Source organism: Trichechus manatus, unplaced genomic scaffold (genome assembly GCF_000243295.1).
Source record: "Trichechus manatus latirostris isolate Lorelei unplaced genomic scaffold, TriManLat1.0 scaffold00028, whole genome shotgun sequence".
NCBI classification, from domain to species: Eukaryota; Metazoa; Chordata; class Mammalia; order Sirenia; family Trichechidae; genus Trichechus; species Trichechus manatus.
In genome coordinates, this window is record NW_004443964.1 from 2,302,364 (window position 1) to 2,320,545 (window position 18,182).

General features: G+C 46.3%; 1 protein-coding gene across 1 annotated transcript in view; it reads right to left on the reverse strand.

Annotated features, from left to right (window-relative positions):
• RPTOR (regulatory associated protein of MTOR complex 1) overlaps positions 1–18,182 on the reverse strand; it is a 425,613-nt gene that overhangs the window by 314,597 nt on the left and 92,834 nt on the right. The window contains 1 exon segment of the mRNA XM_023729162.1: positions 13,044–13,126. Within this exon segment, the coding sequence (XP_023584930.1) occupies positions 13,044–13,126 (83 nt within the window).

An 18,182-nucleotide genomic window follows, 5' to 3' on the forward strand; every position in this document is an offset into this window, starting at 1 on the left:
GGCGGAACACCCAAAGTGTGGTTCTTGTTGGGGCGGAACACCCAAAGTGTGGTTCTTGTTGGGGCGGAACACCCAAAGTGTGGTTCTTGTTGGGGTGGAACACCCAAAGTGTGGTTCTTGTTGGGGTGGAACACCCAAAGTGTAGCTGTTTAAAAGCTTTATGCTGATAAACAAAATCAAATGGAAGGGGCAGTCTGAGCAGAGACCACCCTGCCCAGTCCCACCACTGCCACTGGGCAGTGCTTGCCACTGCTCCGCCTAACTCAACACTGGTCTTCCCGACAGGGGGCGTGACCATCCCCTAAACGATTCAAAAGCAAACACCAGCTACCACTTCCTGTCGGTGTGAGAGTAAGGAAAGCTGGCCCCTGAGACGTAATGTGACCGAAGGAAGGCCCCACGCAAAATCCTTCCTAGCTCCTCATGTCACACACGTGCTCGAGAAATGCAGACGGAGAAAGGTGGCAGAACAAACCATATATAGCTTCAGAACCCTGAAGCAAAAAGTCACAATGGCTCCTTCTGCCTCACAATCCCCTTCCTGTTCCGAGGTGACACAGACTGGATGGGCCTTTAGACCCAGTTGTCTACAATTAAGGTAATAATGATGATTTTCAAATGCAAGGTGTGTGGAAGGATTTAGGATAAAGAATAAAAGTCGGCTCCTGCATCTCCCCCAACGTTAGCAGGACAAACGTGTTGTGCATCATCTATGGGATCATCTATATACCTACAAGGTCATGGGACTCTCCTCCTGCCCTAAAACTAGTGGGGCCACACTACAGTAGAACCCCATTTTACTTGGAGGTCAGGTTCCAAAGTCAGTACAGAAGATACAAAAGGTATTCTGACACAATATACCTCTGTCAGTACTAGAATAATCAGCACAGGAAGATACCAGGGCAGGTGGGCACTGAGAACAGCCCGGAGGTCCTGGGCTTATGTCCCCCACCCCACGCTCACTCCAGGGCATCTGAGAGAGTGGAATGGTGAGCGATCGATCGGTCGATCATCTACCTATCTGTACACATGCACAGAGATCACACATACACCTACACACAGGAACTTGACCAGCAGGAATGGCTGAATTTCTATAACGCACGTGTGCATACACTGAGATTGCGGAATACATCTGTTTTACCTTGCTTTTTAAACACTATATTTTGGGTACCTTTCCGTAATAGAAGTTAAATGGCCTTAGAATTCTGTGGTCCTTGAAAGGCTGACGTTTTCTGGACAGAGAGAGGAGACTGCTTTGATAACACTCTCAATGTCTTCTGTGTTGGATGATTTATTTGGATTTTCTGTCTTTTCTGAGGTTATGGAGATTTACATTTTCCTAGAAAATTACCCACCTCATACAGACTTTCCAGTTTATGTGCCAAGTACTGCCAAGCACCCCTTGATGACACTTCTGAGTTCCTCCGAATCTGGAGGTATTATTCTTCCTTGATAAATTCTGAGTTTGTGTATCTGTGCTGTCTCCTTGGGTTTTATTTAAATTGGGTTAAGATTTTTCATCATATAAAAACTTATAACTAAAAATCCTATATGAGGGTGGATTTACTTTAAGACTACGATTGCCCAGCGTCATCAAACATGTCCTTCAAGGAACCTGCTGCACACACAGCCGTTTACAAGAAAAATTTCCGTGATGGCGTTGGTACAAGTAGTTTATAATCCTCAAGATTCTACCACACACTTTAAATCCCATCCTCCAACCCTCTGGTCACAGCTGATCACAGCGGGTTACAGGGGTGGGACCCTAACTCCCGCATAATCAGCCCACAGACTAGCCAGCTGCGTAAAGATGGCGGAGGAAAACGTGAACTGGACCACTCATAGTTTCTCTTTGGGGAATTTAATCTGGAAATTCTAAGAAAACAATGTAGGGGAAAGGGAGCTGAAGAAATACGGAGAGGAAAAGTCGCGAGTTAGCGTTAAACCGTGGGGATTCATGGCAAGACAGAACTATAAAGACCACAAACGGAGTAAGACAGCCGAGGCATCAGCTCCACGACGGCCAAGAGCAGGCTGTGCGGTCTGCCCCTCCCCCTCTCCCTCCCCTCCCCCTCTCCTCTCCTCCACGAACGGAGTAAGACACCGGGGCGTCAGCTCCGTGACAGCAAGAGCAGGCTGTGCAGTCTGGTTCAGGTGGAGACCCTGGGCCCAAGCTGGCCTCACACAGAGTAGGCAGTCAGGGAATATCTGTCCCATAGATCAATACATTGGAAAAGAAATGCCAAGTCATCACGATGCATTAAGAGGCCTAGAAAAGGTCTTCAGAGTAAAGCAAGAATAAACTCGGGGGGGGGGGGGGAGGGGACAGGAGAGGGAGGGAGGAAGGGGCACACGCAGGGTGGTGGCAGCACCGGGGCAGAGATTCACCACAGCCTGCCACCCTGGACCCTGTCCACCTGGTCCTCCAGCCTGGAACCTGGATTTGCCTGGAGTCCAGCTCCCCCACTGCTCTGAATGTATCAGCCCTGGAGGGAGAGTTCTCATCTTACAAATTCCAGGTTGAGTGGACTACAGCTCTTTGAAACCAAAAACTCCAAAGAAGCATATGGAACACATATAAAAACAGTATCTGTATCAATTTTGTAATAGAATGTTTTACTGATAATTTTACAAATGTAACAAATCTAAAAGGCCAAGGGATATTTTAAATATTAAATATTATGAGGATCTCAGCCAACACCACATACGTTATTTGAAATGACGTAAGTTCTCACAAAAAAACAGGGCTTAGTCAAAAAGTCTCCATTATGAACACTTACAACTCGACAATAAAAAATAATAATAATAACCCAATTTAAAAATGGGCAGAAGATTTAAATAGACATTTCCCCAAAGAAGATACACAAATGGCCAATAACCACACGAAAAGATGCTCCACGTTGTTAGTCACTAGGGAAACGCAAATAAAAGCACAGGGAGATACCAGTCCACACCCACTAGGATGGCTACGATAAACGAGTGAGTGAGCAAGTAACAGACAGTAACAAGTGTTGCTGAGGATGCCGAGAGAACTGGAACTCTCACCTGCTGCAGGTAGGAATGTAAAATGGTGCAGTCACTGTGGAAAACCGTTTGGCAGTTCCTCAAAAAGTTAAACACAGAATTACCGCATGACCCAGCAATTCCACTCCTAGGTATATACCCAAGAGAACTGCAAACGTATGTTCACATGAAAACTTTTACAGGAATGTTCACAGCATCATTATTCACAATATCCAAGAAGTAGATAAACCCAACTGGAAAGAAGACAGAGTAGACCACGGGGCGTGTGGTTTCACCTCCACGAAACGTCCACAACGGGCCAGCTCCACAGAGACAGAAAGCAGACTCTCGGCCGCCAGAGCTGGGGAGAGGGGGAATGGGAAGGGCTGCTGATGGGTACAGAGTTCCTTTTTGGGGTGATAGGCAACTTCTGGAATTAGATAGCAGTGATGGTTGCACAACACTGTGAATATACTAAAAACCAATGAACTGTACTCTTTAAAATGGTTTAAAAAGTGAATTTTGTTATGTGAATTTTATCTCAATTGAAAAAAAAAAAAAAACCTCCATATGTATCACAAGTAAATCCTTGACATTAAGGAAGGAGGTGTTGTGAAGCCTCTGAAAGCCTCCAAGTTCACAAATACCTCTATAACATATGGTTTCCCCTGGAAAAAGAAATCAACTACAACTGAAACCTTTAAGGTGGTCCTCCCCCTTTAATCCATTATTGACTATTTCCCCCTTGATCAGGACTCTCTCGTCTGGCTGGAATATAATCGCACAACTCTTCCCAGGCATTCGGTGAGCATATGGGGGGCTCTCACCGCCATCTCCAAATTTAGCACTCCGTTCTTCAATGCATCACATCTTTCTGACTTCAGACCAGCGCTTGCTTAGCATCTTCATCTCCATGCCCAGCACTGGCCCTGGCTGTCCCACATCGCTCTGTACCACGGGCCTCCAGGTTAATGTGGGCACCAGCACTGCACGTGACAGCTGGAGCACCAGACATCTGAGCTGCAGTTTTCAACCTCAAACTGACAGCGCTTGGCCCTCAGGTGCAGTTTGTCACACGCAGAGATCACGTCTGGTTAAAAGGAACATGCAGATGAGAGAGGACCCCGTTGAGAGGCTTGTCAAACTCCATCTAAGGCCATGAGGACAGAGGTAAGCCCTTATTTGTCTCTAAAAATATTTCTCGTACTCAAGAAGATCCAGTAATAGAGGAGAGCTGGGAATGGAGGTATCCAGACAAGAAGGATGAAACTGGAGATCAAGTAGGGCTGGAAAGCAGAACTCATGAGCAGAATGATCTGTGAGTGTCTCCGTGCAGCCTTCGCCATCTCCACAGACACAGAAAGAAAGGAAGTAAGGACCTGCTGACCGCCCACCACCCACCCCATGGTGCAAATACTCTACATCATTTCATCTTCCCACCTACCCTCCATTGACACTTACAAACCTTCAACGGATAAGTGGTAACTTGTCGAGGTTACACTTCTAGGAAGAGGCAAAAACAAACTTCAAGAAGTCCATGTTCTTTCCACGGTTACCAAGATACTACCCCCCCCACCCCAAGATCCAGTACAATGGTAGGAAGGAAACCTCTCCGTCCCCGAGATGACTCTTCCCATACAGTAAGATGGGCACACCTGCAGGGAGCACTTTGCACAGCAAGGGCGAGGGATGACTTGTCAGAGGAGTCACCAGCCAAACGAGAGCACGGTCCATGAGAAGAGTGTCTTCATGGGAGGCAGAAGTGGGCGGGACTCAATTAAAGCAGCTCTTCCTGAGCAGGGATGAAACTGTCAGAAACCACCCTGAAATCCACTGACTGCGCAGGGTCGGTGCCCCATTCAAACCGCCGGGAGCTTCAGTCGTTAAGTGGGCTCCCCCAGGACCCCATCCCCGCTGCCTCAGAGAGCAAGAGTCCAACACTAGGACAGAAGTCCATTTCCCCTCCCAGGCCAGGCCTAATGGACTGGTAGCCCTAAAAAGTTCTAGTCCCACAGCAGGCTGTCTTCCCAGACGGGTTGATTTTTCTTTCTTCTTCTTCCTTTTAAATGCGGTGTGCTTCTAAAAGAATTTACGGGTCATGTCCCTAGGCTGTTCCGCGTGACGGCAGAGAGATCACACAGGCCAAAGCAAAAAGGTAAATAAAACACGTGTCACAGGCATGATTCTTACCATTCTGGGCAGTAAGCAGTCAAGTGAAATTGTCAAAACACAAGAGTTAACCCCAAGATGACCAGAAGGTATTTTCTACAATGTCACACAAATTTAATGATGCGTGATGCGACATGCTCAACCAGACACTGGGCCACCCACCACCATAAGCCGTCCGTCCACCATTTCACATTGGCTGTGGGTCCTCCTTCGCAGTCTGTCACAAAAACACGAACACAGCGGACTAAGCTCAGCCTCAGGGTCCAAAGAAAAGGAGACCCAGGCAGGGGGAGCGAGAGGGAGGACGGGACAGGGGAACAGGCACCCACAGACGGTGACGTGAGGACGGCCCGTCAGGCGATGACGCCCGACTCAGTTACAGGGCCATCTTCAGCAGATGCACCGCAAAGGAAACATGGCACCAATGTCATCGTGGGCTGCCCGAAGCAGGCGTCGCATCAGAAAACAATCGCACTAGTCCAGTCAACAAGGATCTTCGGAGCTCCGCCAGCTATACAACAGAGCTCTAAGACAGGCTTAGCTTCGTCCTTGATTAGCCCCTTGTGACTCTGAAAATCCTAAGAAAAGGCAGAGCCCCTTACCTACAGGCCTTTACTGCATCCCTGTATAAACTGCATTCCTAGGCTTTGAGGGGGGGCAGGTAAGGAGGGCCATCTGTACTAATTCCAGCTGCTATGCCCCGAATGCCCCCCAAAGCAGGGGCACCTGTCCACAGCCTGGGAGTCACAGAGCCTACCACCAGCCCAAGGGAAGAATAGAAGGAGTCTGGCAGCACCCAGTTAACCACCAACGCAGCATACGCCAGTGTTCAGCCCCGCAACCTGAGCTGAGGTAGCTCGTTCCCCAGTACCTAATAGCTTCACAGTTTAATAGTCGGAATCCACTGGACAGCAACTAACAACAAATGTGTAACAGTCTGTCGGGTGTGTCCACGTGATCCGCCCTAGAGGAGACTGGGTCAGGTCATCAGCCCCATTCCAGGACTTCAGAGGAAGAGGGGCGGAAGCCTGAATTGCAAACATCCCAACTACAGACCCACTTGAAACACTGAGCATCCACATAAAGCCCGGGGGCTGCAGACACCTGTGGCTGAAAACCGAAGGCCATGCCTTAAATGCTCAAGGAACTGACCTTCATCTTCCTTCTCAACCACCCCAGACTCTCTCCTCCCACCGTGAGGAAGAACCGTCAGCTTCACTTCATTCAAAGGATCACCACAAACACACGCAAACAACTTCATCATCGACACCAACGGGAAAGATGATCGTCACTTACGAGAAAATGCAACAACTATTTCCATTCGGAGCCCTGGTGGCACAGTGGTTAGGAGCTCGGCTGCTCATCAAAAGGTCGGCAGTTCAAACCCACCGGCTGCTCCTTGGAAACCCTACAGGGCAGTTCTACTCTGCTCTATAGGGTGGCTATGAGTCAGAATCAACTCCACGGCAGCGATGGCAGATGGAACAGGTTGGGGGAGTTTTCGTTTGTTCTGAGATAGATTTCTCTCCCTAAGTATACTCTGCTCAGCACGAAGCGCAGAAAAACTTGTTTATCTGACATTAAAACCAGCTTTCATTCCTTGACCACACGTCAACTGTGACAGATCTGAGAACATGATGAACTCAAGACCGAAGTTTAACCTTTGCTAAATCTAATCCACAAAACACAGCTGTGTGTGGATAACTAAGAACTAGCACATGGAGGTTAATTAAGAACTGTCCATCATCTCAAAGGTGATTCCTATTTACAATTCCACTTCCTGTGGATGACACTGCAGCTGGAGAGGCCCGGCCACCTTCATAGCTCACGAACTTGGGTGGGCTGATAATGAGATGTCACAGCCAAGTGCATTAATAACTGAAGAGCAGTTTCTGTCCCCTTTCCTAGACACTGGTGGTGCAGTGGTTAGGAGTTCGGCTGCTAACCAAAAGGTTGGCAGTTGGAATCCACCAGCTGCTCCTTGGAAACCCTATGGGGCGGTTCTACTCTGTCCTATAGGGTCGCTATGAGCCGGAATTGACTCGACGGCAACAGGTTTTGTTTTTTTTGGGTTTCCCTAGACACACACATTGGTCAAAATGGATTCAGTCATAGGGTCGCTTCAGAACCTGCTAACAATGGAAGTTTTGCCAAATTTCTTCACCTACTTTAATAAATTGGGGTCGCTATGAGTCAGAATTGACTCGACGGCAATGGGGTTTTGCTTTAATAAATTAGAAATATCCCCATAGTAATTTATTTTCAAGCCACCAAGGAGAACTAAAATTAACTCCAAGGACATGTGCTGTGGAATTTTGCTTCTGATTTTGGAGTTTTGGGGAAAGAGCGACACAGAGACTGAGACTCCACCCATTTGCTTTTTCACTGGCTCTGACTCCAAAATTATGTCTGTGCTCGATTCCCAGAGCTCCGAATTTGTCAGAAAGCTCTTAAAAAGATAAATTTGGGGCTGCATACCCCAGCCTTGTAATCTCCTACTCCCATCTCCCAATAAAACTTCCATTTGAGACTTATGATGAAATGAGTGAGGTTTATTTAATGACAGTATTTTCAGCTGCAACAACACTTGGCATTTTTTTTCTTCAATCTCCTGCAGAATGCAAATTTATGTACCTATAAGGCAATAAGGCAAAATCTTAAATTTAATCAGAAGAAGTATTTCACCAGTGGCAAACAGATACATTATTTAGAAAAGGGCTCAATCAGTCGGGCAAGGAAATATGGGCCAGATAGAGTCTGGTAGCCTTCAGAAGAAAATATATTCATCTTGGTTTCTTTAAACTCCTTCAACCAAAACTACCTTTATCAAAATATTTAAATATTTAATCTTAAACAGCTAAAGCTAGAAACATAAGCAGGAAATGGTATAGGCATTTTAGCCCAGCAAGGCAGTCATCAAATCTCCAAGGCGCCGTTCTTACACACCACTGGGGTTCGGTGGTCAGCTTTCTACACATCAGGGTGGGGAGCAGCTCTAAGGACAACAGGCATTCCTTGTCTGTGCACGCCCATGCCGCGTGGAGCCATGCCACCATTTCAGCAAGCATTAATGAAAATGACCTTCTTTCAAATTGCCCAACCTTTGTGGATCTTGCAATAAAAGACACAGGGAAAGCGAAAGCCAGATCTACGGGTATTTACATCAAAGGTCTGGGAAATTTAATAACACTCCCATTGTTTTATTGCAGATGGCACATCAACCTCTCCTTATTACTGGAGAAAACTCAAGAGCCCTGTAGAGTGCAATAAAGTGGTACGTGTTTAGCGCGGCAATGTTTCAAAGAACACTAATTTACAGTAAAGGAGCAGGCACCTTGCAACCAAACATCTGAGCTGGGTAACTGCCTCATGTTTTGCGCAAACTCCAGAAGGCAGCAGGAGGTCTGGCCACACCACTATGGGATGCCAGGCCTCCCTCACTGTCTCTTGCCACCCACGTGAAGAGATGGAGCAGAGAACGTGCCGCGTGCTCCAAGCATGTGACTGTCATGGTTAGCGCATACGGCCTGCGGCACATCTGACACCCGCGAGTGGTCAGAGGTCACACGGCCTGCGGCACATCTGACACCCGCGAGTGGTCAGAGGTCTTGGACAACAGCCACGACCGACCTTTTTCTGAAATCATCAAGTCCCACTAATGGTTTGTAGTAGGAAATGTTTAAACATTTTTATCGCACTTAAAAATGAATGCAATTCATTGGCATTCTCGGCATTTCTTGGCATTCAATTCTTGGCATTCGAAAAGAAAATATTAAGTATTCATTGTTGTGGTTCTGCTTCCTGAATGCAGGCAAAAGATCCCATCTGTTTGCATGAATAGCTTCTCTCTAGGATACAGTTGATACTTATTCCAGACTCCACTTTCTAACCAACGCAGATGGAAACCCACCCGCACTGGGACACTAATGCCTTTTTCTAAGTGTCCTGGAGTTTGGAGACATTCTCTGCCTCCCCAGTCCTCTCAACTACCTCTGGTCCAGAAAATTATTTTGCAAACCCGTTCTTAAAATCCTACCGAATTGATGGCACAACATAGTTCTTAAAGACAATGTTCTACATCCTATTTTGGTGAGTAGCATCTGGGGTCTTAAAAGCTTGCAAGTGGTCATCAGAGATACAACTATCAGTCTCTTCTAGTCCTTCCAGCAAAGGAGAGTAAAAAAACTAAAGACTCAAAAGAGCAATTAGTCCAGGGACTAATGGACCACGTGAACCACAGCCCACAAGACCCTGAGACAAGAGGAACTAGATGGTGCCCACCTACCACTACCGATCTCTCTGACTGGGACCACAACAGAGCGTCCCAGGGAAAGCGGGAGAAAAATGTAAAACAAATGATCAAATTTCCAAAAAAAAACCACCAAGATTATAGCCCCTGGACACCCTTCTAACTCTGAATTGAAGTCACTCCTGAAGTTCACCTTTCAGCCAAAGATTAGGCACGCCTATAAAACAAACAGTAACACACGTAAGGAATGTGCTTCTTAGATCAATCAAGTACCCGAGATCAAATGGGCTACATCTGCCCAAAAACTAAGACGAGGAGGCAGAAAGGGACAGAAAAACTGGATGAATGAAACCGGGAAACCCAGGGTGGAAAGGGTAAGGGGGAGAGTGCTGACACATGCAGGATTGCAGCCAATGCCAGGAAACAATGTGTTAGGAATTTCTGAATGAGAAATTAATTTGCTGTGTAAACTTTCACCTAAACCAAACCCAAAACCCGTTGCCGTCGAGTTGATTCTGACTCATAGTGACCCTCTAGTAGAATTCCCCCAAAGAATTTCCAAGGAGCACCTTGGTGGATTCAAACTGCTGACCTTTTGATTAGCAGCTGAGCTCTTAACCACTGTGCCACCAGAGCTCCAACTTTCACCTACAGCACAATTTTAAAAAGTTTAAAAAAAAAATTCTACCAACTTGAACAAGTGATCCAGGCTAAAGACTGTCTCTCCCGGGACGGCACCAGTTTGTGCCTCTGCTCGCTACCTTAGGGCAGCCTTCCGTGATCATGGGAAGGTAACTTCTTCAACCTATGTGTGATTCTACACTTCATCTTTGTATCTGCAGTCACCTACCTGTATGTCAGTGTTGCCTGCCTGACATCCTAATGCCTCTTCCAGATGCCATGGAGGCTTGTTCTTAGGCAGAAATTTAGATCCTACTTTAGAAGATTTCATTTCCTGCCAGCTAGCATGAACTAGCTGATATCCACCAACCTAAACTAATAATAAGGTTAGCAGTAAATCAACTCTTAGCATTCCAAAAAAAAAATCATATCAAATGGAACAACATTACACGGAGGTATTCTGAAGGACTGTGTTTTCTTGTGTAATACTCTTTTAAAAGGAAGAAGGTAATTAAAACAGCAAAGACTCATTCTACAAAGAACACAATTGGTAGATCTGATTTTAACTGGTCGTATCCTTTTTTAAACAAATGTAGCCAGCAAAAGGCAAAAACATGATGTCAAACCCACGAGAATGCCAGAAGCATCTGAGTCTTAAAGGCATTCCTTTAAACTGAAATACCACTGGCTGTCAACCTCCTAGAGACCAACAGCGCCATGTCTTCTGGCCTTCCGGAGAGTGTTTGCACAGCGCGGGCTGAAAGCCTGCCCTTTGCTGCTCTCACAGAAGTGCCTGTCCAGCCCCACTGAGATTCTGGAGTACCTCGAAAGTACCTTGAAAGTTCTCAAAGAAACAGTTTTCCACTGGTAACACTAGCTATCTCAACAATTTTTAGAGCATTACACCATCAAATACACACATCAGAAAAGGTGTGCATGAGGGCTGTGTCCTGTCACCACACTGATTAAATCTGTATGCTGAGCAAATAATCCGAGAAGCTGGACTAGATGAAGAACACAGCATCTGGATCGGAGGAAGACTCATTAACAACCTGCGTTACGCAGATGACACAACCTTGCTTACTGAAAGCAAAGAGGACTTGAAGCACTTACTGATGAAGATCGAAGACCACAGCCTTCAGTATGGATTACACTTCAACATAAAGAAAACAAAAATCTTCACAACTGGACCAATAAGCAACATCATGATAAACGGAGAAAAGACTGAAGTTGTCAATGATTTCATTTTACTTGGATCCACAATCAACGCCCATGGAAGCAGCAGTCAAGACCAAAAACGACCTATTGCACTGGAATTCTGCTACAAAAGACCTCTTTAAAGTGGTGAAAAGCTAAGATGTCACTTTAAGGACTAAGGTGCACATGACTCAAGCCATGGGGTTTTCAGTCGCCTCATATGCATGTGAACATGGGACACCGAATAAGGAAGACTGAAAAAGAATTGATGCCCTTGAATTATGGTGTTGGCGAAGAATACTGAATATACCCTGGACAGCCAGAAGAATGAACAGATCTGTCTTGGAAGAAGTACAGCCAGAATGCTCCTTAGAAGCGAGGATGGCGGGACTTCATCTTACTTACTTTGGACATGTTATCAGGAGGGACCAGTCCCTGGAGAAGGACATCATGCTTGGTAAAGTGAGGGTCAGCAAAAAAGAGGAGGACCCTCAAATGAGATGGACTGTCACAGTGGCTGCAACAATGGGCTCAAACATAGCAACGATTGTGGCGCAGGACCGGGCAGTGTTTTGTTCTGTTGTACGTAGGGTCACTATGAGTCGGAACTGAATCAACAGTACCTGATGACAACATCACACCATCAAAATATCTCTCTGCTTCTCATCCAACACCCAACAAACACACCGCACTCTCAAGAAAACCATCGAGAGGAAACACGTTTGATGGAGGAAAAAGCAGTCTTCAGGCACACATCAAAACAACCACTTAGGAAGCGTGCCCTTCGAAGAGTAAAAGTCCGTTATTATTGATTTGACAAGCTGGGCATGCAAAGCACAAAGATACACCCTGAGACACAGAGATGTGCCATAACCATCAGCCACCACATAACTAACTATGAAGAACAGAAATCACCTAGGGCACTGTGAAAGGCAGGCACCAATTCAGTTCTGACTCTTCCGCCTGGGATATAAATCATGTACAAAGAACTCCTAAATTCCACATCGTGTGGATCAACTATCCGCACGGGGTTCTGTGCATCATTTGCTCCCCTGAGACTCAGATCTCTAAAGAAGAGTGAAACTCAGAGGGGCCGGCCTTCTGCATCACGTAGAGGCCAGTCCACAGAGCGTCACACAGACGTGGGTGGGTGGGCGCCTCCACAAATGCCCAACATGCGGATTTTCTATTAAATCCCCAAGCCAGCCAACGAGTAAGGCTATAGGAAGTATGTCTTTGGGTGGTTTACAAATCACTTAAGATCTTAAATGCAACGTGACACAGTTATATTCCAGGCCACTTTTGTTTATGAAAAACTGAAAATATATAAGCAGCACGAGTGTAGAAGCCCAGTAATTGGTAACTGGCTCCCTCAAAAATCCTCACCTTTGAATCAAAGAGAAAGCATATAATAGGTGTCATCTTTTCAATGTCGGGTTCTTTTTTTCCTTAACTGTTTGAAAACAGAAGACAGGAGGAACAGCTCTAGCCAGCTGAAGTTGCAGAAAAGTTATTGAAAATAACATTTCCTGACCAAAACAAAGACTAGGACTTAAGAGTAACAGGAAAAGTACTTTTCTTTTTTCTGAAGATTTTGGGGGAAAACTTGAACAAAATAACCAACAGACTACCCAGCCCGGGAAGCTCCGCGGTGTGCTAACAGACACCTCGGTGAAACCCGGGGGCATGTGACAGGGGCAGGGGCACAGGCCCGCAATAAAAGGAGGTGAGCACCTATGCTTCAATCAAGAGATTCACACTTCCCTGTGAGAAAGAAAGGGAAAAGCAGATAAAGGAAGCTTACCCTCGGCTGCCAGTTCTCATACTGCTTCTGTAAATTTGCACCAATGGTTTCCAGAGCTTTCTGAGGACCCATTGACAGAGGATCTGAGAAGTAATGAAAAGGAGAAAGTTCTTAGTATATGCATTTCCTCCTCTGCTAAACCTCTTCCCACCCCCCACCCCCCAGTTTCCCCTTATATAATTCACTCCAGAGTCACCTTTGACTGAAGACCACATGGCAGGGCCTGAGGTTTATCTGTGCATAACCAGATTTATGGACTGCTAATGCGTCCTAACACGGTTAAAATGCCCACAACTGTTCACCTTGCCCGGGAGAACCGGTTTTATTAAAACCACTGATACAGCGATTGTTTTTCTTCCATTCATGTAGCTTTGTATCTCAGTAACTGCAGCTCTGTTCCACTGTTACAATCTGATTCCTTGCTCCTATTCAAGCTTCGTGTGAAAAGGCCTGGGGGCTGTCCTCTCTCACAGATGCTGTGCACACGGAGCTCTGCAGGGAAACAATACGATCCTCTCCCTGTGTTCAAACCACGGCTCTGGCGTACAGAGGCGCAGGGGAAGATACGCAGGACGATGAAATGATACATTTGAAATAATTTTCTTCCACAGTCTCAGACAAAAAAAAAATCCGTGTTACCAAGGTACATATGTGTTCATGGTTCACTCATTTATTTCAGGAGTAGCCTGTAGAGCAAATGACTCTAGACCAGCTGTTCTCACATTCTGTTGGTCTCAGGACCCCTCTATGCCCGTCACTGAGGACTGCAAAGAGCTTTTGTTTATGTGATTGTATCTCTCGGTATTTACCATACTAGAAACTGAGACAATTTTTTAAATATTTCTTTATTCATTCATTTAAAAACTCATTATATGTTAACATAAAATTTGTTACAAAAAAAAATAACTTTTTTTAAATTCAGAAGAATAGCATTGTTTTATATTTTTCTGTTTACTATCTGGCTTAACAGAAGACAGATGGATTCTCATATCTGCTTCTCAGATCTCAGTCTGTTGTGATACATTGTTCTGGTTGATGTATAGAAAGAAAATCCAGCCTCACAAAGATGTAGCATTAGAAAAAAGAAGAGAATTTTAATAGCTTTTTTCATATAATCATGAAGCCATAGTGGCGCAGCGGTTAAAAGCTCGGCTGCTAACCAAAAAGTCGGCAGTTCGAATCCACCAGCCGCTCCTTGGAAACTCTATGGGGCAGTTCTGTTCTGTCCTATAGGGTCGCTACGAGTTGGAATCAACTTGATGGCTACAGGTTTGGGTTTTTTTTTTTTTGGTTTTCATATAATCATAGCTATTACGATTTGCACCTGACTACTAACCTGGTGGTGACTACCACGCCCTGGTGGCGCAGTGGTTCAGAGCTCATCTGCTGACCGAAAGGTCGGAAGTTCAAATCCACCAGCAGCTCCTTGGAAACCCTATGGGGCAGCTGTACTCTGTCCTATAGGGTCACTATAAGTTGGAATCAACTCGATGGCAGTGGGTTTGGTTTTTGGTTACTAACCTATAAACTGGCAGTTCAAAGCCACCCAAAGGCATTGTGGAAGAAAGGTCTGGCAATCTGCTTCCACAAAGTTTACAGCCAAGAAAATCCTATGGAGCTCAGTTCTACTCCGTCACACACGGGGTCTCCATGAGTCAGAACTGACTGGATGGCAACAGATAGTCATCGTTGATACTACACCAAAACTCGACAAGTGGTTGTTTCTTCCAGGATAATTGGTCACTGCACCGTGGAATATGAAACTGTACACCACACTGTGGTGCTCTATTACACTGCAACCCGTTGGTCCAACCAGCATTTGGAATAACTCACCCACAGATGATTGTGTACCATCTGGCATTGGGCATTTGGAAAATATTGGTTCACTGACCTATGTGGATCTTCCATACATCATTCTATAACAGCACAAAAAAAATTCCATACTCATTAATATCATTACAGTCTCCTCAAAAAAGTCTGTAAATACTGGGAAGCTGTCAAGCTCAGAGTGGCAGATACAAGGTTTTGAAATTCTAATTTTCATCTGAAATCTCCATTTTTACCGCTGGCAACAAACAGTGTTTCCCTCAAAGTGACAGGCTCACTCTGTTCATTTTCCAGGTAACGCCTGCCGTTCTCCCCACGGTCTGGCTGTGGTTCCCGCAGGTACAAACGGTGCTCTGTGACAAAGGCGGCCTCAGTTCACCACCAGTCGGTCATCTAGGTGCTGTTCCTCACCACACCCAGCGCACTTCGGCGACACGGGCAGCTGCACGCAGATGTCCCAGTGCTTCGCTCAGAACGCTGAGAAAGACGGGCACTCTGCGGCTGAGGTTTAGTATAATGAGCAAGTTTGACTGCTTTCTCAAGGACACTCTTAAGGAAACTGGAGCTTTGTTGTTTTGGGTTTTTTTTACTGCCATCGATGCCTAGATCCACACCGGGACACCTGCAGTTTTACCCACCGTTGCTTCGGCACCCTCAGTGGGGGTGCTGACACACGGAAACAGGCAAACATCTTCGTATTATTATAAAAACAGTTCTGACCTCGTAGGTCTCTGAAGGGCTCCTGGAGACCCCCAGGGTCCACAGGCCACACCGAGCGTGGCTGTGAGACACCTTTTTCAATGAGATGCTCTGATTTTAAACCAGAAAGCGCTCTTTCTAAGGGTGAGTCAGGCTATCTGGACAGGTGGAATACTCCTGTAGTTAGCTTTGATCTAACCCTCCTCCTAACAGAGACCAATGCTTCCACTCGGTGTTCTGGATTCCAGCTCGGTCCACTTTCTCAGAAACTTCAACTTTTATCCCTTCATGCTCTTGTGTATCCAGCCTCTCTCTCTTAATCACAGCCTTCCTGTGGGCTTCCTGTAAACTCAAAGTTACCTACATACACTTCCTTTATGAAGTCACCAGCACCCGAGTCCCACTTCGCAGAAGCAACAAATTCACCTTGATCAGCTGTTGCTCTGACAGGGACCTCTGTCTTTCTAAGCAACGTGCTTACACGGTTTTCTCTTTAGTTTTCACGTTAGGTGTTATCTACGCCCCTCTTAGCCCAACAACAACGACGTTCAAATTATTCGAAGGACTGTACCGTGGATTCTACAAGTAATTTTAGAACAAGTATTACAAAAAACTGTTTTAGCACATCCCACAGGGCTGGAATACGGACATTCAAGGAGACATCGGCAAAAGCTCCCTCCGCCATCTTGAGTGCCAGAGAGTAAGGAAGTGTGCCAAACCCAAACACAGCAACAGGGGCATGTCAAGGGGACACGCGCCGCCTGAAAGAGCTCCCAATCGCCATGGCTAGCCACAACTCTAGCAACAAAATCAGTACCGTATCGTTGAATTATAACCAAGAGTGTAAAATAAAAAATCCATGAGTCCAGACTGGCAGAAATCGATGATTATGTATGTAAATAAATGGGAGAGGAAGACAAATCTCCTGCACAGATGAATTCCAAACAATTCAGAATTAATTTAATGTAGCTACTCTGCCTTCAAGGAGGTGGAGCCTAACTCCCCAGCTCTTCCGTGTGGGCTGTGCACAGTGATCTTCTTCCAAAGAGGACGGTATGGAAGGCGGAGGGGTGACTCCACAGGGAGACACCCAACAAACATCACTCCAGCTAGGTGATCAAGGTCAACATCCACGGTGACATGTCACATTGATGGGATACCATAAAATGAGAGTGGCACTTTACTGCTGTGGTCTCCCCCACGAAAAACACATAACCGCAGTCTAACCGTGAGAAAAACATCAGACAAATTCCAAGACAGAGGCATTCCACAAAATATCTAACCAGTACTCTTCAAAATCATCAACATTATCAAAAACAAGGAAGGTCTGAGAAATGGCCACAGCCAGGTGAGGAGCCCAAGGAGACATGATGACTGAGTGGAACGTGGTGTCCTGGATGGGATCCTGGGGGAGGAGGACATGAGGTGAAAACTCAGGAAATCAGAGCGAAGCATGGACTTGAGCTAATAACCGTTTGTTAATACTGGTTCCCTAGCTGTGACTAGTGTACCACACTACTGTGAACATTTGGGGGAACTGGGTAGGGGTGTACGAGAACTCTGTAATAGTCTTGCAACTTCTCTATAAAACTAAAACTACTCTAAAATAAAAACTTAATTATAAACAAAAAAGCTCCACCCACCATCATCCTCAGCTTCCACAATAACTGCTGCTCAGAGACGCAGGACAGCGTGCCGGCCGGAGATCACGGCATTCAGGGGCTGGTCGCGAAGGTCGGGACCAGAATGCACAGGGACCTAGCTGGCTCTGAGCAGCGGACGGCAGGGACCTTCGCCCACCGATACTGCAGAGCTTTGGGAAGTGCAGGCGGGAGGTGACGAGATCTGGTCTACCGGCAGATTGGTTTCTGACTCTAGGTTTATATGGAGAGGGGGCCACTAGCCAGTATTTGGGTTTCAGATTGGAGAGTAGCAAATCAAAAACAGTAAGAACTTCACTCTCTTCCATTTGGTAAAGTAACAACGTAGGACGATGAGGGATACAGAGCTGGCAAGGGTCAGAGCTGCCTCTTTGTAGGACGTGGGACACGGGTTCAAAACCAGGGCTCGGACGAGATGAGATGGACGAGACTGAGGATGAGAGGGCAGGCATCTGGAGAAACATAAGCAGCAGACAGTGTCAGTAAGTTCCGTGGGCAGAGAGAGGGTAGCGTCACGCAAGGCTGGCAGCAGGCGGCCTGCAGCGCCCACGCGTCTGGAGCCAGGACCCTGGCACTGAGCTCAGGAGGCAAAGAAGCAAGTCACTGACTCTCGCCCAGGGTCGCTAGGGCAGGAGTCAGTCCTCGGGAGACACTGGCCTGGAAGTGAGTCACTGTGCTAGGACACTGACCCACCAAGCTCTGGGTATAATAATAGTTACGGGAGCTGCGACAAGCAGGCATGCTGTAAAGATTGTCATTATACCCTAGTGTCCCCAAACCTGACTGCCCGTGGGAATCATCTGAGGAGTCTGTGAAAATAAAGACTCCTGGACATCAATCTAAAGCCACAGAACCAGCATTTCTGGGGAGAGGGGCCAGGAATCTTCAGTTTAAGCAGCCCCCCTAAGGGGATTTCTTATGTGAACTAAAGTTTGAGAGCCAAGTAACTATA